Here is a 21,863-nt window from a genome sequence, read left to right as displayed (position 1 = left end):
TTGTGTGTGTGTGGGGGGGTTAAAGTGTGACTGAGAGAAATAAAGGACGGGTGATTAAAGATGATGGAACTAAACAGAAGGATGGGAAAGTATTGTGGGGGGTAGTGGGGAGACTTTGGAAAGAACACATTGATGTTAAAAGTCCATAGGCACAGACAGAGTGGAATTTTTAGGGCAGGTTTAATATACATTTGTGGTGTGCTTGGGGGGGGGAGGGCTCATCCACACCTCCCTTTGTCCTGCAATTTCTTCCATTTCCTCCTTTGACTTCTACGCACAGGTTCAAGAGGTTTTCTTTTGTCCCGCTGAAAACATTTTGAACTTGTGCCTAGAAGTCAAGGAGCAAACGGATGAATTGTGTGTATATGGAGATGATGTGAATGTTAACAAGACAGGGAAATTAGGCTGCTTGCGTTCTTCTCATTACCAGAGCAATCTCTATCGGATCCCCTTGACCCGACGTGGAAGGTCTCATTCAGCACCACCACTAATGAAACCTGCTCCCACACTATGGCGTGACTCACCGCTTGGCTGTCGATGGAGGGTGGGCGGCTGGGTGGTCTCACTTCCCTCCGGGCCTCATTAACACGGGGCTCGCTAATAGGCACGCAAACAAGTTGCAGTTGATGTGACTGAGGGTAGAGCAAGGAGACGGGCCTCTGCGTTGGGCAGTGGAAGAAGTGCATCCTGGGTCACAGCAACTCTCGAGAATGGATTGTGCATCATACTCAAGTTGGAGCGCAGGCATGAGCCAAACGTGGCCTTTGGTAGTCATCATTAGATCCACTATTTCCATGGGGTTTGCAAGAGGCAGTAGTGCTGCTGTGATGCACACATACCTCACAAGTGTCACAGAAAAACTGGGACATCCCATTTTTTCTTGCGAGAGAATGGCGGCCATTTTGGGCGCCGTGATCTTACATGATTTCGTCCCCTGGAAAAAATGCTTTTTTTCAGGGCCGCGATCCTGCGTGGCACCACAAAACATACGCTTTTGGGTGCTGTGGCACCACAAAACATACGCTTTTGGGTGCTGTGGCACCACAAAACATACGCTTTTGGGTGCTTTTTTGGGGGGGGGGTTAAAGTGTGAAATCATGCAGCGATCACATGGTCACTGTCCTCTTGTGACAAAAAATGGGAAGATGGCATCCCAGTTTTTGCTGTTCAGATGTTGGAGGGTATGTACATATTGACTGAGGTCTGCTCCACCAGCCTGGTTGAAAGCAATTGTTGTTTGGGGTTCCTCTTCCAGGACTGTCTCCATCACCAGCAATTCTACTTGGCTGTGTCTGAGGGAGAAGAAAGACCTACTCCATCAGTCAGGCTAGATGAAGCCCTCTCCAGAAGTTTCCTCTCAAAGGGCATTCCACCTGGCTTCCCCATATGGGCCTAGCTGAAACCAACTGCCATTTGGCTTCTCCTCTCCCAAAATAGCTTTCATCAGCAGCCATCCAACTGGGATTGTTTAATAACAGGCTACCAGAAGAAAAGGAGAAGGAAGATGGGCACACCATGCTTCTAAAGCACCTGACTTCCTCCAAATAATCCTAGGTACCTCAGTTTACCCTTCACAAATCTGCAATTCCCAGAACCCTTAACAAACTACAGTTCCCGGGATTCTTTGTATAGTAAAAGAGCAAGGCTTAAAATGGCAAAGTTCTTCCCATCAAGAAGAAATTCGATTTTTGCAGGCCTGCTGAATTGCCAGACTGGAAGCAGCAGTTCTATACTGTATTCCCAAAACTGAAGAGATCCAGCTATGCTCCTCAATTTATGCCATGGGTCCACAAGCAGAACCCATATTTCAATCCTTTGCATTTGCTGTGGAAAGAGGCAGAACCTTCTGGTTCTGGGGGAATACAGGGTCTAATAACAGCAGCTAAATTCACGGCTGCTTCCTATCTACAGAGAGGGGTGTAGCAAGGGGGAGCGAGGGGGGTGGGCCGCCCCGTGTTCTATAATGGAGGGGGTGACAAATTATCAAGGAACATTTTTTTTTTGAAAAAAAAGTTTTTGAATGTTTTCTTTTTTTTTTAATGCCTGCTCCGAAGGTCTTATCTTATTATACTAGGGATTATATAGTTATATATGAAATTTCGTGCATATCGGTTAATATCTTGACCCTCCTCCACCAAAATAGCTGTTCACTTGGCTGTTTTCCTATGTCATGAAGGCTGAAATTTCAGTTCAGAGAACACTTACTGTTCCCAACCCTAACCCCGTGGAAAGCCATCTAATTAGACTTTAATTTGATTTTGAGATGTTTTTAGGAGGTAATTTAATTATTGTTTGATTTTATACCAATGTTATGTATCTGATGTTAGCCACCCTGAGCCCGACTTCGGCCGGGGAGGGTGGGATATAAATAAAAGTTTTTTTATTATTATTACTTGTTATTATTCCTTTGTAAGAAAATATGAAATAACGCAAAACAATTTTTGCGGTGGGGGGGATATCAATGGGGGGGTTGACAAGAAATTTTCCGTACCAGGTACCACCTGACCTTACCATGCCGGGGGGGGGAGGACAATTTTTTTTTTGCCCCCGGGTACCAATTTACCTTGCTACGCCCCTGTCTACAGATATCTAGATATCTAGACATGAGGTATATCTGGACCAGGCTGCTGAGAGCATGGGACCATACATTTAAAAGGACCTGGTGGATTAAGAGAGGAGAAGGTGTGGGGAAGAGCAGACTCTGGGTTTTGTCAGTGAATATCTTAATCAGACATTCAGATGCCGACTTTGCTGGAGGGAGCACAACGAGGCGTTGTCGCCACTGAAGTTATCAATAGTGCCTCAGCTGCCAGCACTGACCCCAATGCGGCTAATTGGGCGTTGGGATCAGAGACGCAGAGCCAGATGCTCAATTGCTTTCGTAAATTAACGGAGCCGGGCACCCACCCCCACCCCCGGGTGCACAGGCCTCTCAGGATGTGAAGGCTTCTCAGACGTAGCCAGCGCTATCAGAGGCGGCACTTGACTTTTATCCCAACACACACACACACAAACAAACAGAAAGACATGGAAGTCTCAGCCTGTAGAGTTAAGGGGGTCTAAGACATCATCTTAAAAAGCAGAGACATCACCTTGCTGACAAAGGTCCGTATAGTTAAAGCTATGGTTTTCCCAGTAGTGATGTATGGAAGTGAGAGCTGGATCATAAAGAAGACTGATCGCCGAAGAATTGATGCTTTTGAATTATGGTGCTGGAGGAGACTCTTGAGAGTCCCATGGACTGCAAGAAGATCAAACCTATCCATTCTGAAGGAAATCAGCCCTGAGTGCTCACTGGAAGGACAGATCCTGAAGCTGAGGCTCCTCATGAGAAGAGAAGACTCCCTGGAAAAGACCCTGATATTGGGAAAGATTGAGGGCACAAAGAGAAGAGGACAACAGAGGATGAGATGGTTGGACAATGTTCTCAAAGCTACCAACATGAGTCTGACCAAACTGTGGGAGGCAGTGAAGGATAGGCATGCCTGGCGTGCTCTGGTCCATGGGGTCACAAAGAGTCGGACATGACTAAATGACTAAACAACAACAAACATTCCAATATAAAAGCAACACAGACCTTTCGCAGATGTGAAGCAGATGTTGGCAACTAGATTGGTGTATGTTTTCCGCAAGAGATGTTCGCCCGAACTTGAGAAGGGTTCAGTCATGGGCAGGGACATCGCCTATGCAATGCCCTGAGGGGTGTGTGTGTGTGTGTGTGTGGGAGCCCTTTTTATTTTGCTGCCTGAGGCAAAAGAGACAATGCCCACCCCACAAATCAGGCTGTGGTGGTTATGTCCTGCCTGCACAGCTGGAGGCAGTAATGTTTCTGAATCCCAGTTGCTGGAAACCACAGGGGGATTTGAGAGGGATCTTGTGGTCCTTTCTGAGAGTTTCCCCCCAGGGATCTGTTTGGCCTCTGTGAGAACAGGATGCTGGACTAGATGGGCCATTGGCCTGATCCAGCAGCCTCTTCCTTTGTTCTCACATAGGGGAACCTATGTAATCTGCTCTTTCTGAAATGATACAGGATTCAAAATGCCATCCTTTGAAAACTGTGCTTGTAACTCAGTTCTCCAACCAAGTAATATGTACAAAAAAAAGAGAGAAGGTAAGGTGTGCCTAAAATGCCTAACATGCAAGAATTCATTTTGTTAGGGAGAATTGCTTAGCAGAAATCTATACTGTACAGCAGGGGTGGCCAACTTCCAAGAGACTGTGATCTACTCACAAAGTTAAAAACTGGCAGTGATCTACCCCCTTTTGGGGGGTTCAGGTCAAAGTTGTTGAGCCTTTTTTAGGAAGGAAAGCCCTGTTTTGGGGGGTTCATGTCATTTTAGGGGTGTAGGGCAAAGATGTTGAGCTTTCTTTAGGGGGGCCAAAGTTTTTTAGCTTCTTTGGAGGGAGCCATTGATCTACCGGTGATCTACCACAGACGTCCAGTGATCTACCGGTAGATCACGATCTACCTGTTGGACATGCCTGCTGTACAGTATATTAGGCAAAATTGCACGCCAACACATTTATATTAGGAGGAATTCGGACTAAAATGCTGATAAGTCTTAAAGAGAACTTAAACGAAATGCAAACTGATGCTTTCCAGGGCAAGATAAAAACATTTCTATTCATCAAGGCATTTTAATTCAGTGGATGTGTGTGTTTTATTGCTGCTGTTTTGCACATTTGTTTGAGCTTACTTTTTGTTAACCTAACATTGATTTTTATCCAGGCGGTTTTTTATTTCCTGCTCTGCTGCTTATAGATTTGGCAGGTTGTGTTGTTTTTTTTTAAGTGCATGTGATTTGATTTTGAGACATTTATAATTCCACCCCCCTCCCCATAAGCCACGTTGAACATGCTCAAAGGACATGGGGTACTCGTTTATCGACAAAAAAGACAGAAAGAAAAGAACAGACTGAAATCTTGTGCTCACTTACCAGAGAGTAAGTTTACTTGAGTTTAACAGGACTTACTTCTGAGTAGAGATGACTAGGATTGCCCTAGAAATATTTTTAGGTGAGATGCATTTGCACACACGGGCAATTCCTGGTCGTCATCATCATCATCATCATCACCACCATCGACTTTTATTGCGCTAGCCATAGGCCATGGCATCATTCAGAAAAATAACGAAAGGAAAAACAGCAACAATCATAAAAACCACCAGGCACCACACATACAATATAAACCACGGTCACAACTACTAAGATTGTTCGTCGCATAAAATAGAATAGCAGAATATTCTCTAGTAAAATGTGCCAAATTAAATATCCGAATCCCCTTTGCAGTTGACCGCTATTTTATCTAGTTCTTTCCTCCCGATCTTCTTAGCTGCCAACGCATAAGAGTGCTACTTTATAAGTTACAAAGTCATCAGTATCTCTCAGCAGCCATTTCACCCTTTCCACCCTATTCAAGTGAGTTCCATTCAGAAACAGGGGTATTGTGAATCGGTCTCTTGGGTCTATATATAACGGGCACTGCAATAAATAGTGGCACAGGTCCTCCACACAGGGTGGTCCACACGGACAAAGTCTCTTTTCGTGATGTACTTTGCCGTAGCAGCATCCATCCAACACCTCCGAGGGCATCGATTGGAATCGTAATTCCGTGAAAGCGTTTCTAAGCACGGGAAATGCCGGTGATATAGCCAGCCATACTGGAGCTGGTGCTACAAAGAGAACACCTGAGACCTCTCATTTCTGACTTAGTAGACCTCAGAAAGATCTTAATATCCTCACCTGGAATGAAAGCTGATTTGGCACTCTTTGGCAACAAAAATCCCCGAAACTGTATTGAGTTAAGGGTGCTGAGAGAAGTTAAAGAGACCCCTGATCATTAGGTCCAGTCATGGACGACTCTGGGGTTGCGGAGCTCATTTCACTTTATTGGCTGAGGGAGCCGGCGTACAGCTTCCGGGTCATGTGGCCAGCATGACTAAGCCGCTTCTGGCGAACCAGAGCAGCGCTGTTTACCTTCCCGCTGGAGCGGTACCTATTTATCTACTTGCACTTTGACGTGTTTTCGAACTGCTAGGTTGGCAGGAGCTGGGACCGAGCAACGGGAGCTCACCCTGTCACGGGGATTCGAACCGCCAACCTTCTGATCGGCAAGCCCTAGGCTCTGTGGTTTAACCCACAGCGCCACTCGCGTCCCTTTGCTGAGAGAAGTTAGGAGACGCCCATTCTCCTCACAGAGCTACTTTTCATGGAGTGGCTCACAGTGAATCCCTGTTCACAGGCAACTCTGTGAACTGTAGCTGGGGGTGTGTTGTGGGGTGACTCCTGGCAACCCTCAGCACCCTTCACAAACTCCCGCTCCCAGAATTCTTTGTGGAAGAAGCCGTGACTGTTTAAAGTGGTATCACAGTTCTTTAAATGTTAGGAGCGCACATGGCCTGGGTCTTTTCCCCTTTAAATATCCCTGTCTGCTCCTTCCCCTCTATCTCACATCAGCTGTAGCTGCAGGAGAGCAATCTTTATAGCTTTTATGGGGGGTTTGCTTATCCCTTTCAAAGATGAAGGGGGCGATGTTATTGTTTGGCACGAGCCTTCTACTGTATGGTGGATCTGCTTCTCTGCTGGTACTAGGTGAGTGACTCGGGCTGCATCCATACTTAGGATTGCCTAATAGTTTCCTTCCATACTGTATTTGCAGTGGGGCTGCAATCTATATGCACCCACTTGGAAATAAGCTCCATTGGGTATGCTTAACAGCCCCCCCCAAAAAACCAATTCTAGGATTGTAATCTTTAATACTCTTAAACTTACTATAAAGTCACCCCAGACAAATCAGGCAGCATTTTTTTTTAAAGAGGCAACTATTCTTAATACAAACATTCATAAGGACTGCAGGTGTTATCTTAGGAAGAGGCATTTATGCACACACTTGTTTTTAAGATGACACTGGTTGTGATATAAGCACAGGCTGTCGACTACAAACAAAGTGTCTCTGCACCCTTTTGTTTTTAATTAATATTTCCTTAATGGGTGTCAGCTCTAATTTGAACTAGTTTTGTTTGTTTGTTTAATGCAGAGCTAGGTTTTCAGTTTCCACCCTTTCTTTTCTGGTAAAAGTCCTGCGATTTTATAAGCCGCGTTGGGTGGAAATTCCCGAGGTGGTGGTGACTTTCCCCCTATTTGTGCATCTCCACGTGGGAAAAGTTATACTTGCTGAGCAGGTGCTGCTAAACTTACCTGGGGAGTGAAGTGAGTGCAGGACCAGACGCTGAGAGCTGCCCTGGTTAGTTATTTTGGAGTCTAAGGGTCTCAGCTTCTGCACATAGTCCTTGAGTCCATACAGCTGGGTTTGGGGGATGGAGAATGCCAAGTCCAGGGGCTAAAGGTGGCTTTCCAGGCCTCTCTCTGAGCTCTCCTCAGGCCACTCCCCCCAGTGACGTTGCCCCCGTCCCATGGTGGAGATGCTGCATTACTTGACTGTAATATATGCCCTTGAATTCTTGATCGTGGATGTAGGGCAGAGCAGGCTGTGTGAGTGCCTGCAAATACGGTAGCTTTGTTGGTAGAGCATGAGACTCATGGGATTGCAAATATGAAGTTTTAAGTGCATTATACAAATGTGACACTAGATGGCGATGGTGAGCTGATGGCAAATTCAATATGTATCTAATTTTTATTTTTTATTTTTTTTAAAAAGCATTTTCACAGCATTTTAAATTTATGGCTAGATTCAGCCATGCTCTCAGTGCCGTGGGTTCGAGCCCCACATTGGACAAAAGATTCCTACATTGCAGGGGGCTGGACTAGATGACCCTCGTGGCCCCTCCCAACTCTATGATTCGATGACCCTGCCATTTAGATTTTCTCTCAGAGGCAGCCGCTGGTGGAGGTGAGCTTCCTACTCAAGCAGGCTCACTTCTTGCTGCAGAGGAGGCTGGTCTTTCCCAGCTCATTGGCCAGGAGAGAACTTTGCCACATACACACACTTGTTGCCTTTTTGAGAGCCCTACCTGGGTTCGACACCTGGCAGAGCTTTCCCAGGTAGCAGGGGGACTTTTACAGACTGGCCCAGAGGAGGAGGTAGATAGAACCAGACTTGTTTGCGCGCGCGCACACACACACACACACACATATATACACACACACATACATACACCGATATATATAACACCTGCCTTTTAAGCAGGTGAATCACAAGAGGTATCTAGAGCACGGCCTAGTCCTGTTTTGTAGGATGCAGCTTGACCTCCATTGAGCCTTTAAAAAGGGGTTCTGTGGGGGGACAATTGGCCGGGGAGGGTGGGATACAAATAAAAAATTATTATTATTATTATTATTATTATTATTATTATTATTATTATTATTTATTAATTTACCCCCTATGCTGCTAATAATAATAATAATAATAATAATAATAATAATAATAATACCCTGCCCATCTGGCTGGGTTTCCCCAGCCACTCTGGGCGGCTCCCAACAGAATATTAAAAACACAATAAACCATCAAACATTAAAAACTTCCCTAAACAGGGCTGCCTTCAGATGTCTTTTAAAAGTAAGATACAGTGGTGCCCCGCTAGACGAAAATAATTCGTTCTACGAGTGTCTTCGTAGAGCTAATTTTTCGTCTAGCAAAGCGGCAATGCAGCGCAGAGGTTTTCGAGCCAAAAAAAAAAAATTCATCTTGCGAGGCAGCCCCATTGACATTTTTGTCTTGCGGGGCAGCCTTCTGCTAGCAAATGCCTTTTGTCTAGCGAGTTTTTCGTCTAGCGGGGCACCACTGTAGTTGTTTTTCCTTGACATCTGATGGGAGGGCGTCACTACCGAGAAGGCCCTCTGCCTGGTTCCCTGTAACCTCACTTCTCGCAGGGAGGGAACTCGCAGGCAAGGCCCTCAGAGCTGGACCTCAGTGTCTGGACTGAAGGATGGGGGTGGAGACGCTCCTTCAGGTTGAAATGAAACCACTGGAGACTGCTGAATTCTGGAAAGCAGAAGGAGCTTATGCTCATTGGACAAAGGATGCTGGGATTCTGTCCCTGTGGGAATTTGGGGTGGGTGGGGCATAATAAGGAGGCAATACAGTTAGCTGAGAGCAGTGTAATATAGAAGCTATAACTTCCAAGCACCTTGTCCTTCTTTTCCTCAATTGCTTTCCCACCCTCACTGCCTATATTTATTCCCTTTCCCTCCCTCCTCCTTTACTCATTAGATTACCCTGTTTCCTTATACTACCCGGACTCCCGCCTCTCAACCGTTCTTTGGCTCCGACCTGCCTTCTGCCTGTATGAACAGTGGACCAGAGAGGACTTGGATCCTAGCCAGGCCTCCCGGGATACAGCTACCATAGAGGTGGAAGTGAAACCAGAAGGTAAGGGAAGTGGTGGGTAGGTAGAATAAAGCGAAAAGTTGCTCAAGAGTTTTGTTGATAAGTTGGCACTTCAAAAAAATTCTCCTTCCAGTGCTGTTTTGGAAAGCGCAACATCCCTGATTTGTACAGAAACTGTGGTGCCCCATTCCATATAATCCAGGAAGGAATTAGTCCTTTGTCTGCCTTTCTCTATCATTTCCACCTTCTCTGGGAAGAAGGTTGGGTCAGTAAATGTTGAGAACATGATGGACTAATACTTGGGGAGATGTGGGTTCAGATACCCACTCCATGAAGCTCACTGGCTCAACCCGATCTACCTTACAGGGTTATTGTAAGGGGGGAGGGAAATGGGTGTATTATCTCTTTCCAAATGTACATTATAAAACTACCTGTTTGGAGAGGCTTGCCATATTGCTGCTGGGGCTGGCCCTACTGTTGGGCAGTTGGTAGATGCTACACTGTATATATTGGACAGTGTTCTCGAAGCAACTAGCATGAGTTCGGCCAAACTGCGGGAGGCAGTGAAAGATAGGTGTGCCTGGCGTGCTCTGGTCCATGGGGTCACGAAGAGTCGGAAACGACTGAACAACAACAACAACAACAACAACAACACTGTATAGCAACATCTATCACCAAGTAATTTGAATCTCCGCCTCTCCTGGGTTCTTTAAGAGACAATAGATCAGATTGCTCTTTTTCCTTCCAGGACACAACCACACTTATAAGATTGGTCGGAAGTTCCCTATACCCTATTGTGGCCCAATGACAGAGGAGACTTTGATCACAAAAGACCTTGCTTATGAGGTGGGGCCCACCTTAGTTTGCCTCAGTGACAACTGCACAAAAGCAGTCCTTCCTGGGCGAGGGTACAGGTGAGAAGTTTACCTGGTCTCATTGGGCAAATATCTTATTTGTAGGGGAATGGTGTCATCTGGGTCTCGGTTGCATGCCTTGGCTTGCCCTCCACAAATTTGTCTAATCCTAGTTGGTGGCCATCACTACCTCCTGAGGGAGCGAGGGAAAGAATGTGCAATAAACAATGCCTGTTGTATAACCTCCCTACAAACTTTGTGCAAACGAATCAGGACAAATGCCTAATAAACAGGTCATCTGGAAGCAACCAATATCTATCCTGCTCAGAGTTCCTCATGAGAAAGAGAAGGATAATAATCTGAAAAACCTCTGGGGGGAAAGTGGGCTTTATGTGTGTGTCCCATAAAGCATTAACCACGTCATGCCCAAATCTGTTTTTCTTGCCCTTCCCACTTTGGACAGTGCCCGGTACCTTCTCTACAATCAAATCCAGACCCTCCTTGCTGCAACCAACTGGTCCCGGCCTTTCCACACACGAGGTGACATGCGGGGCAGAGGGGGGGTGGTACAAGGGGAACTACAGCTTTCAGGCATCTTGGTAGTCCAGGTCCAAGATTTATAGAGGGTTTTTTGGTGGGGGAGGGGGGATAGAGGACTGGAGAGAGGCTTACTTCCTCTAGAAGAACAGTGGGGAAACCTGTGATCCTCCAGAGATACTGCTGCACTACATTTGCCATCATACCCTGACCATTGGCCATTTTCGCTGGGGATGATGGGAGTTGGAGTCCTGCATTGTCTGGGTGGGTGTTGGAGGTCCACAGGTCCCTCACCCCTTCTTTAGAGTGAGACCAACTTCCTACATTTGTCATCCAACAGGCGTTTGAAAAACGGTGCGGCGTAATGGTTAGAAGGCTGGTCTTAAGAATCCTGGGTTCAAATCCCAGTTAGCCATAGAGATTACTGCGTGACCCGCTTGGGCTAGTTACTCTTGGCCGCTGGCTTGTTGTTAGGATAAAATGCAGGGAGAAGGGAACCCAGAGTTCTTTGGGGGAAGAGAGAGTGTGAAGCAATTTAAGGAAGCTGTTCTCTCTGGGTGCCTGTTGAACAACGCCTTGTTTCCAAAATATAGTAAAAGCACATGGTTTTGGTTTTTGGGTGCAATCCCCAGAACATGACCCCTGTGCATATTACGGGCTAACTGTTGTGTATTAATTAAGACATTCTGTCAGCCGGGTGGAGTAATGTCATTTGTCAGTTTAAGGGTACAAGCACAATCCACAGCCTGATTGGGTCCCGCCGGAAAGTTAGAATATTATTGGTTCCTGCTTAAATGTATCTATCCTCTCTGTACCAGTGTGCCTTAAATAGAGCTTCCCCTGCCCCCGTTCCCGAGTCTTGTCTTGTCTTGTCTTGTTGGTTACCTTACAATAAAGAGCTGTTCATGAAGAAGTGTCACTGGATTTATTGTTCCACGAACCCAAGACACAACACTAACTACATATACTAAATGTGTCTCGTCTCTTTTCCCTTTCCTTCCACGGTAGGTCTACCCATCAGTTTCCGTTCCATAGATGTTGCATTCGGAGGCCTCTCTGGAGGGCTGGTGGCTGTCATAGTCCTGCTAAGCATCACCGTGTTCCTACTTTTGGGGGCTGCCTGGTTAATCGTGGCTGGGCGGCAGCAGTGATCTTTGTGAACCGGAAGCACTTAATGATGGAATCCTGGCCCAGTGTAGGATCCCAAGACCTGCCCACATTGCAGTGTCATCAACATTCTTATTGCAGCCTAATAAACGTGCTTTGCCTTTTGATCTTCTAGCTCTTGTCTGGATTGAGTGTTTTTGCTGGGGGTGGCAACTCACAACGGTGCTAGGTGAGGCTGATGGAGACCAACATCATCTCGAGACCCCCGACTCTTGAAGTCTAGAGTAGGTGAGACTCAGGATGCAACAGCTTCACATTGTTAAACTTACCCCACCTCTCCCAGCACTGTGAAGTTCCTGGGTTTCATTTCCTTTGGTGGGGGGTCGCTGGGAGCTTGTGGAGTTTTGTAATATTTACACATATACAAGTTGAACGTAGGTGGTGGAAGTAAAAGGTAAAAAGGTAAAGGACCTCTGGACGGTAAAGTCCAGTCAAAGGCAACTATGGGGTTGTGGCACTCATCTCGCTTTCAGGCCGAGGGAGCTGGCATTTGTCCACAGACAGCTTTCTGGGTCATCATGTAGCCAGCATGACTAAACCGCTTCTGGCACAATGGAACACCGTGACGAAAGCCAGAGCGCATGGAAATGCCGTTTACCTTCCCGCCGGAGCGGTACCTATTTATCTGCTTGCACTTTGACGTGCTTTCAAACTGCTAGGTTGGCAGGAGCTGGGGCAGAGCAATAGGAGCTCACCACCATCACTCGGATTCGAACTGCCGACCTTCTGATCGGCAAACCCAAGAGGCTCAGTGTTTTAGACCACAGCGCCACCCGCGTCCCTAGGTGGTGGAAGTACCGCTTTAACAACTCCCAACAGACAACCGCACCCACCATCCCACATCAAACCTCCAGAGTGAAGTATCCCAGTGTTCCCTGATGCTGCTACTTACAGAACCACCTGAAATCAGTGCTGATTTTTTATGGGTATGTTCACACTATCACCCTAGAGCACAGTGAAGTTGTGGTGCATCTCACAGCTCTTCCTCCTGCTACTTTCCACCAGCTGTTCATATCAGCACTATCAATTTGGCATTGGCAAGGCTGGGATGTCGATATGTAGTTATGTTTTCACACCTTAGTTGGAAAGGAATTGGGAACGGGCTCAAGGACTCCCACGGGTGTGAAGCTGGTTTGAGAAACAAGACCTCAGACAATACTATATTATAACAAAGTACGGGATACATATGCGTTTTGGATAACGCTGTGTGAATACGGGTTAGAAACCCAACACTGGAAATGGTGTGAGAGCACAGTAAATGGGAGTGGAAACATAACCTGTGCCTTTCTAAAAAACAACAACAATACTATTTGTTTATTTTCATAGTTACACGGGTTCCCTCCTGATGGTCACTAGTTTGTGGAAGGGATTGAAATGCATACCATGAAGTTTAGGTTTGCACAATTAACATGTATTAAAAGTGCTCTGTCCCCCTAGCGCAACAAATCACTGAAAGAAAGAAAGAAAGAAAGAAAGAAAGAAGACGACACAATTTATTGGGGGACACAATTTATTGGTGCAACAAAGTTCAAGATAATATTGACCTATATATTTTGTTAGTAACTTTATAGAGATAAGTCAGTGCTAGGATAAGGCTGCAAATAATAAATTATAAGCACAGTCCTTTTTTTAAGCCTTTTGATTTTATACATGATATATGAAGCACACCATATGATTATGTATTATATACGTACATTATATGCTGATGTGGTGTATTGCAGACAATTCTCAATTTTCAATTTGCCTGAAAGACTGCACAAATTTTGACTTCTTCTAAATAGAGATTTAAGGATAAGTAGAGGACGCTATGATATGCAGTGGAAAATGGTTATTAGCAGACTCCACGGAGGGGAGGAAGTAAGTCTGAGAATTCGGAGAATTCTACACTTTTTGATTCTATTTTATGTGTGAATGTAAAATTAAATGGTAAAACAAAACAAAAAATTATTACAAAATTTTGACTTCTTCTTCTTCTTCTTCTTCTTCTTCTTCTTCTTCTTCTCCTTCTCCTTCTCCTTCTCCTTCCTTCTCTCTCTCTCTCTCTCTCTCTCTCTCTCTCTCTCTCTCTCTCTCTCGGAATCAATTTCCCCTTGATTTCAAAATGCGGGTGTGCGTTTCTAAATTTTCATTTCTGAATAAGGGAGGCACAACATTAGAGCTAACGTTTGACCCTCCAGACTGAACTCTGATTGCTGCTACTTCCAGCCGTTCATAAAAGGGATGCAGTGTTAGCTACAACCTTGTTGCTACGTTGGCCTCTCCTGGGGCTTGTGTTTTGTTAGCTGTTTTCTATCCCTTGTGGGGAGTTAAGATGTTTCAGGTGGGGCCTCTCATTCTGCTCCTGCGTTGTTGCACTTAGTGGCAAGCGGTTCCTTTGAGCATCACCGCACCCTATTCCCCTTCCTTGGGCGAGTGTCCAAAGAGGAGACCCCTCCTTAACCTTCACTGGATGGTAGGTAAATCGACTTTCCTTCTTGTTTGTTAAGCCTTTCGAAAAGCAAACCTAGCAGAAAGAGTTCAGGTATCTACAAATCTTCTACTAGGAGGAGCTTGGTAATTTTCAGCTGGTTTCATAAAAAAAAACCAACCTCTTGAATGTTATTCGTTAGCCTCCTACTTTTTAGGAAATTCATTTATTAAAATGTTTACCCATCTGAGATTCAGAAAAGGGCAACCAAGACGATGAAGGGAGGGGCGGAACTCCCTTATGCGGAAAGGGTTGCAGCTTTGGGTATTTTTTTTTAGTGTAGAGAAAAGGTAAAATTAGGTGACATGATAGAAGTTAGTAAAACACAGCAAACTGTGGAACTGTGGAACTCACCCCCGCAGGACAGTGATGGCTTTAAAAGAGGATTAGGCAGATTTGTGGAGGAGAAGTCATTATTCTGAATATCACTTGCTGGAAACGGCAGGAGGGGTTTTAGTCTTGCTTGCTGGTTTCCCCCAGGCATCTGGTTGGCCACTGAGAACAGGATGCTGGACTAGACGGGCCAATGGCCTGATCCAGCAGCCTCTCTTTATGCTATGCCAACTTTTTATTATTATTAAATATCTCCCTTGTTAAATTCTTCAGAAGTGGTGGAATTGCAACTCCTACTCAGCCATAGACAGCATTGCCAACGGTCAAGGACAATGGGAGTTGTAGTCCCGGCAGCTTCTAGCAGTTCCACAGGTTTGCCACCTCTGCTGTAAGCATGGAATAAACCTACGTGGATAGATAACATACACACTATACAACTTTATAATGGGGGTCCTTTTCTCATGCTTTCTGTATCGCACAGCAACGTTCCAGTTTTAAATGCAGACTCTGCATTTAGGTTATGTGTGTGTATGTGTTTAGAAATCCACATTGTGCTTTTTCTTTTGGTAAAGTAAACTCAAGCCAGCTTGCAAACAACAACAACAACAACAGGAAAACCGTCCAAATTTCAAATTATATTAGTCAAGAGCAGGGTAAATCAATTAGCTGGTAAGCCTGGGGCCAACGGTTTAATCTGCATTGAAAGCTTGGCAGAATAAAGAGGTCTTGATGTTTGCCCCATTGTGTAGCTCGCATTCAGTTGCAGACTCCCTGAAAATTCCCACAGCGTACATTTAACAGCGCTCCCCCCCAAGAATTCCGGGAACTGTAGTTTGTTAAGGGAGCTGTTGTGTTGTCGCTCTGTGAGGGATCTCTTAACCACTATCAGCACTCTTAACAAACTACAGTTCCCAGGATAAACTTTGGAGGAAGTCATGACTGTGAAAGTGGCCTAAAGGTGCTTTAAATGTAAGGTGCAGGTGTGAGCTACAATCCTGCAATTCTTTTTGACTGAAGGAATGGCCAAGGAGCATTTGAGGGTGGGTGGTTGCGCCTTCCATCTTCTTTATCCGATATTTCTTGGCTCCCGACAGAATAGCATCCCCCTCGCAACAAGCTCTCTGAAGCTGCTCTGCTCCTGTGCTATTAACAACTGCATGGCAGGTAGCACAGCACTGCAATGCAATGCAAGCACAATAATGCTGGGAAGAGCAAAATACAAGTAAAATTGTGTTTGCTTGATGATGATGGGGGAACGATCAGTAGTCAAGAGAGCTGTAAACAAGGGCTTCCCTATGGAGCCCGTTGACACACAAGAGAGTTAGACCCGCTGTTGCGTATCTAGGGTTGTGCCACAGCTTTGTCAGAGGTGGCTGTGAAAGGAAAGATTTGTTGCTCAGGGTTATCCTTGAGGGCTTGTGGGCAGCCAGGCTCAATTTGATCCTGCGCTTGGACTGGGGAAGCTATTTCAATGGCAAATGCTTGGCCATGAAACAAGCAAATGCTTGGCCTAGCAGAAGTAGTGGGAGGCTTGGTGCTCCGCATGGCTTCGTGTGCCTCTTGTGTTGCACCTACAACTTTCAGTCTCACCACCCGCTGGTCCCCTACCATGTGTAAGCTATCGTGTTTTGTGTTTATTTTGGGATAAACAAGTGCTTTCTGCTCACTCCTGTACTGCTTGTATTTTTGTGACCCCCCCCCAAAGGTTTTCAACAAATAAATCTGACTAATGCAAACCTACATTTCCGGTCTGCGATTGAGTCCCTCCCACAAAACAGGGATGGTCTGGAGGTGGCCTCGGTCTTTGGGGGTGGTCATAGCTTTCTGTTCCGTGGGCGTCCCACTTGCACTCCTGGGTTTGCTCCTGTATTATGTGTGGAAGGTGTCATCGGTTTGTATTGTGCCACAGGTCAGCGTTTTATCTTCCTCTGCAGAGACTCCCTGGTCTGGCAGTTTGAAAATGGATCTGCACCTGCTTCTCGCTTGCCTGCTGCTGCTGTTCCTGGGTGCAAGCCACGCTACCACCGACGAAGCTCCCAGCACGCCCCTTTTCTCCTCTCCTTCACCTCTCCCCACCACCTGGTCCTCCACCCCACAAACATCCCCCGAATCCACGCAAGGTCCCACTTCAGACGCCACCAATGCGACATCTTCGCCCAAACCTTCCCCGACACAGCAGAACCAGGAGCACAAGGAGCCCTCCGTCTCCAGCCCACAGACACAGAAACCCAGGCTTCCCCAAGAGAAGATGGAGGCTGCTCCTTTCAAGTTCCCTGAGGCTGACATCAAGGAGTCTGGTGGAAGTCAGCAATGGGAGACTGCAGCTCAGGGAGTGGCCATTATGCTGATGAAACCCAAAGGTGAAGGTGCATCTCCTGGGCTTTCAGACAGGGGAAGGGCTGTGGCTCACGGGTAGAGCATCTGCTTTGCATGCAGAAGGTCTCAGGTTCAATCCCCAGCCTTGCCAGGTAGGGCTGGAGGATGAGGCATCTTCCTATACCTGTGTGGGGTTTTGTGGCGGGATTAGTTGATTGCAATTCCAATCCTGGATTCTCCAGAAGGGCGCTAGGGCCAAGTAGCTCACAGACCAGTATGAAATCATGGATCTGGGAGGACTTGTGGCTATTGGGTAACCCTGAGCAAGCTGGTATCTATCAGCCTCAGTTGCTATATCTGTAAAATTGGGGTTAGAATGGGCTAGAACCAGACTCAGGCCCCATCCGCACTATGCATTTAAAGCAGCATCATACCACTTTAAACAGCTTCTAGTCCTCATGGAACCGAGAAGAGGTTAAACATCACTGCTTTAAATGTAGATGAGGCCTAGCTTGGCTGCTCAAATGTAGTCCAAATGAAGTGCGTTGTCAAGAAAGTGGACAAACGAGGATACAGATTTGCATAAAGAACTGCACATGCCTGCTAACTTGTATGGATAGACACAGTATTAGAAATAATTGCTATTGTTTAAATAGAAATGCAATACATCTGGGTCAGTGTGTCTGGCTGTTAACTAGAAGGTTGGCAGTTTGAGCCCACCCAGGGATGGCTGTGGGCAGGGTTGCTGCATTGCAGGGGTAGGACTAGATGTCCCTGGGGGGTCCCTTTCAACTCTATGCATCTATGAATCTCACCATAGTAGAGAAGGTGACATGGGTGCCTGCCTGCTCAGCCTGCTTACTGGGTGCTAACTGTTAACTGGCAATTTCAAGGCAACTTATTGTTTTCCAGTCTTAAACTTGACCTGGATGAGACAACCCTTCAAACAGAGAAAGGGGTGGGGAACTTTCTGCTTGTGGGCCTAGTGAGACTCTGCATGGGTCTCAGTTTGGCCCATGGGGCCATTTCCACGTCACACCTTCCTCCTGATTGTTCCTTGACATGGGAGGCTTGCTAGGACTGGCTCCTCCATTTCATAGAAGACACCTTAGAAGGGAGGACTGCGTTTCGTAAACTAGGAAACATGTCCATGCTTCCCACGAAGCGCTCTGTGTGGGCTAGGGATGAAAAAGATCTTTTCATTCCAGTTTCTCCCCGTTTCTCATTTTCCCAGTCTTAAATTCAGTTCTCCACATTTTGCAGGTTGTGTGTGTGTGTGTGTTTTTAATGAAAAAGCCTTACGAAAATTCATCAGCTTTTTAGTGCAATTTTTCTTTCTGAGAAACACATTTTTATATGCAGCTTCGACTAACGTATGCGTTTTTGCAAAGCAACCCCCCCCCCCAGATATAATGCATTTTGTATTTTCCCCGCCCCACTAACACCTTCTTTTTCATGGATGCTTTGCACACACACACACACACACACACACACACTGCTGCAAACTTTGAGGACTGCATTACAAAATTGCGAGAAGTGCGGACTTCTGAGGAGAGCTGCATTTCGGTTTGCGTATTGTTTCATAAAGTGAGGACTCGATAGGTTTGGGTTTAAACACAGAGGGGACCTCTCCTCCACCCCTAGGGTGGACCACGTGACATCATTCTTCCTTCTTACACAGGGCAACGGTCAGCGGGGGAAACCCACACCGCAGCTAGCCACGCCATGGGGCTGTTTCTCGCTGGCTGCGGCCTGCTGCTCTGCCTCTTCATCGGGGTCTATTGCGCCTACAGCCGAGGATCCAAGAAAGAACCGTTTTCCCACCATCGCTTGTATGAGGACGGATTTGATGACCCTGGTAAGCGATGGGTGGTCTTTGGGAAGGAGAGTGAGTGGGACCCGGTGGGCTAGGGTTGAGGAGAGCAGTGCCGGCGGCTGGACTATGCTTTTATACCAGCCGCCTGTCTGCACCGTTGAAAGGGAAAGATCAGGATGGAGAACCCATGATTGGACTGCAGTCCCCATCATGCTTGGCTATTGGCTGTGCTGGTGGGGGCTGATGGGAGTTGGAGTCCAAGAACATCTCAAGGGCCAAAGGTTCTCCACAGCTGCAGGAGATCATCACTGGTTACCCCTGCTTACCCTCCAACATCTTGGAGACCAAAATTGGGACACGAGACCAAAATATGCTCATTTTTTGGTCTCGCAAGACCAAAAAACGAGTGTCTTCTGGTCCAGCGCTCTGGCACAACCCACCAATGGGACATTCCTGGATCGAAACAGAAGCCAGGGTTGGCTTCTGTAATTCCGGGATCTCCCGCTTAATTCGGAAGTGTTGCGTGGTCTGCCTATGTATTTTTTCTTAACGTAATAGGTTACTTGAATGGTACCCTTCTGGGCAAAGACGAGCAGGGTGATTTAACCTACAAACAATTGTAAGGTGAATAAGTAAAAGGAAACAACAAATAGACCACCAGTGACAATAACTGAATAAGATGACGACCTGAGTAGTAAAAGCCTTGAGAAATGAAACACGTTGATGTGGGTGTCAAGTGAGCCTCCCTATTGCCTAAATAAGGGGCCACCACCGAAGAGACCCCTTTCCCCCCAGTTACAGCTAACAGGTGTTGATATATATATATATATATATATATATATATATATATATATATATATATATATATATATATATATTTGCCAGTCAGCCAATACCAGGCAAAACAGATTGACTCAGTGAAAAGCAACTTCAAGTGGCACCTGACATGGTCATGCGATGCAATGGTCCATGGATGGGTTTATTTCTTATTACGCTCCCCCCCCCATTTTCTTCCCAGCCCTCTTCCTGGACAGCCCAAAGGATTACGACTGGTTCTTCTATGAGACTGACGGTTACGTCTACCCAACGGCCTCTCAGGCCCAGCCTCAGCCAATCCAGACCCTCTCGATCCCAGCTCTCAAGCAACCACCCCCTGCTCTCAATGGGTCGCCAGGGAAGCTGGCGTCTTCCGAGGCGGGGCAAGACTCCAAGCAGCCTCAGGCAAACCCTGTGAAGCTGGAGTGCCTGTCCCCAGCCAACCTGCGCACTGGGAACTTCATCTGAGGCTCTGGGCCCTTTCCAGGAAAAAAAATGGGCTATGTGCAAATCCCTCTCCCCCACTCCTGCAGACTGAATTCTCTAGGCCAGGGATAGGCAGAAGGTAGGAGAGCCTATTTACTGATAGGCTGCTGCTGGAGAATTTGCGGGAGATTGGCTCCCTCAAAAAGTAATGAGAAAAAATCCACCCTTTTCCAAAATATAGTTTTTTGTTTTTTTTTAGAAGTCCTGATCTGTAGAAATGCAGGTGCTGGTTGGAATTTTTGATATATTCTTCCCCTGCATGGGTCATGGGTGCAGGAAGTAGTTGACTCCATCTCCACCCCACACCCCAAGTCACCACTTTGTTCCTTGCTCTGATTGGTGGAGCTCAGCTTCCTAGTAAAAGCAAACACAAAGCAGGTCTTGCAATCCTGAAGTTTGTCCACATGTGCTATAGAGCACAGCCTATCTCCAGGTGCCCCCCCCCCCACTTTTGGAAGTGAGGTAGGCATTCTCACAGTAGTGGATCCTCGTCTGCATAGCTGATTTTTAATGCTGCCAGTTATATTTCATTGCATTTTTTTCTAAAATTATGTGATACGTGTTTTTAATGCGAGGTGTTGTAAGCCAATTTGAGAATATGTATGGAAAGGCGGAAATATTTTAAATAAATAGAGACATGGAAACCCAAACAGGAAGCTTCGCTTTCTAAATAAATAATTAAAAAAACACAAATCCCTGTCCAAACCTTGAAAGCATGGAGACATGAAAGCACTTTTGGGAAGTGCACTCTGTACATGCTTAAAGGTACTCTAGCCTCCTGAACTTCATGCACTGAGGGGGAAGCTTCCTTATCTTTAGGAATAGGGCTGACAACTTTTTAACCAGCTGCTGCAGCTGTGTCTTTCACAGTAGCCTGAACTAATGCATTCTTTAAGGTGCCCCAAAACTTCGTTGCTTATGCTGTTTCTCTGAAATAAGCTTGATTTGTCGACATTCAGGCGATATGGCTTATATCCACGATGTGAGAAGCCTCACCAGCTGATTGGGGCACCTCCAGTCTGCTGCTAAAAGCACATGAGCAGGCCTGTCTAGATCTGCTGTTGCTTTTCTAGTCAGTTGGCAACCTTACCCTGTAACAACCATTTGTGGCGTGTGACCATAGCCTTGCCAAAATGAATCCAGGGAAAAGGTGTAACTCTCAAGCTAAACACTAGATGGCAACATGGGGTCAAATATCCCATCCTTGCCTGGTGGGGAAATCTGAGGTCTACTCCTGACAAGGGGTGGGAGAGTTAAACCGCAAGAAGCCCGATGTGTAAAGTTCCTTAACCTTTAACCGTGGGCTAACCAAGTAATTTGAAAGCAAATGTTTTGCTTGACCTTGCATAAACTCAATCTGATATTTCAAAAATGCACACGCACAAAATATACATCTCGTTCCGTTGTGCGTACACACAAAATCTCACTCCCCTTTTCGCCAGACTGCTAGGCAGGGGGAGAGAGCCACGGCTCAGCCATTGTGCTGGATTAGGCCAGCTAGCTGAACCCATACTGACGAAGCCTCGCTCTGCGTCATCACCTCCTGCCAGTCCCCAGACATTGATTAAATTCCTGGCTTTCGGCTTCTTAAGCCCGACAGACAGACGGCGTCTCCTTCTTTCCCTCCCTCCCCATCTCTCTTCAATCTGTTCTGTCTCTCTATCTCTCTTCCACCTCCCCTGAGATAGGTACAGCCCTCCATCCTGTAGCTTAGAACCAATGCAGCTGATGTTCCTCCTGCCCCCTGGCCTGAGCATTCCCACTGTGCTTGCTTCTCCCCGACTGC

The 21,863-nt window shown here is 46.3% G+C and overlaps 2 protein-coding genes across 2 annotated transcripts; both read left to right on the top strand.

Moving 5' to 3' along the window:
* The first annotated feature begins 6,499 nt into the window (after nt 1-6,499).
* LOC117058716 lies at nt 6,500-11,944 on the top strand. The gene is made up of 5 exons (XM_033170058.1): nt 6,500-6,590; nt 9,169-9,327; nt 10,034-10,199; nt 10,603-10,679; nt 11,685-11,944. The coding sequence occupies exons 1-5, from the start codon at nt 6,518-6,520 to the stop codon at nt 11,825-11,827; spliced, it is 618 nt and encodes a 205-aa protein (XP_033025949.1). The 5' UTR covers nt 6,500-6,517; the 3' UTR covers nt 11,828-11,944.
* Nucleotides 11,945-18,644: 6,700 nt separating this feature from the next.
* GFY (golgi associated olfactory signaling regulator) lies at nt 18,645-20,237 on the top strand. The gene is made up of 2 exons (XM_033170486.1): nt 18,645-18,817; nt 19,794-20,237. The coding sequence occupies exons 1-2, from the start codon at nt 18,685-18,687 to the stop codon at nt 20,057-20,059; spliced, it is 399 nt and encodes a 132-aa protein (XP_033026377.1). The 5' UTR covers nt 18,645-18,684; the 3' UTR covers nt 20,060-20,237.
* The last annotated feature ends 1,626 nt before the right edge of the window (nt 20,238-21,863 follow it).

This window comes from Lacerta agilis, chromosome 14 (assembly GCF_009819535.1).
Source record: "Lacerta agilis isolate rLacAgi1 chromosome 14, rLacAgi1.pri, whole genome shotgun sequence".
In the NCBI taxonomy this organism is placed as follows: domain Eukaryota; kingdom Metazoa; phylum Chordata; class Lepidosauria; order Squamata; family Lacertidae; genus Lacerta; species Lacerta agilis.
This window is presented reverse-complemented; position numbering and strand designations above follow the sequence as displayed.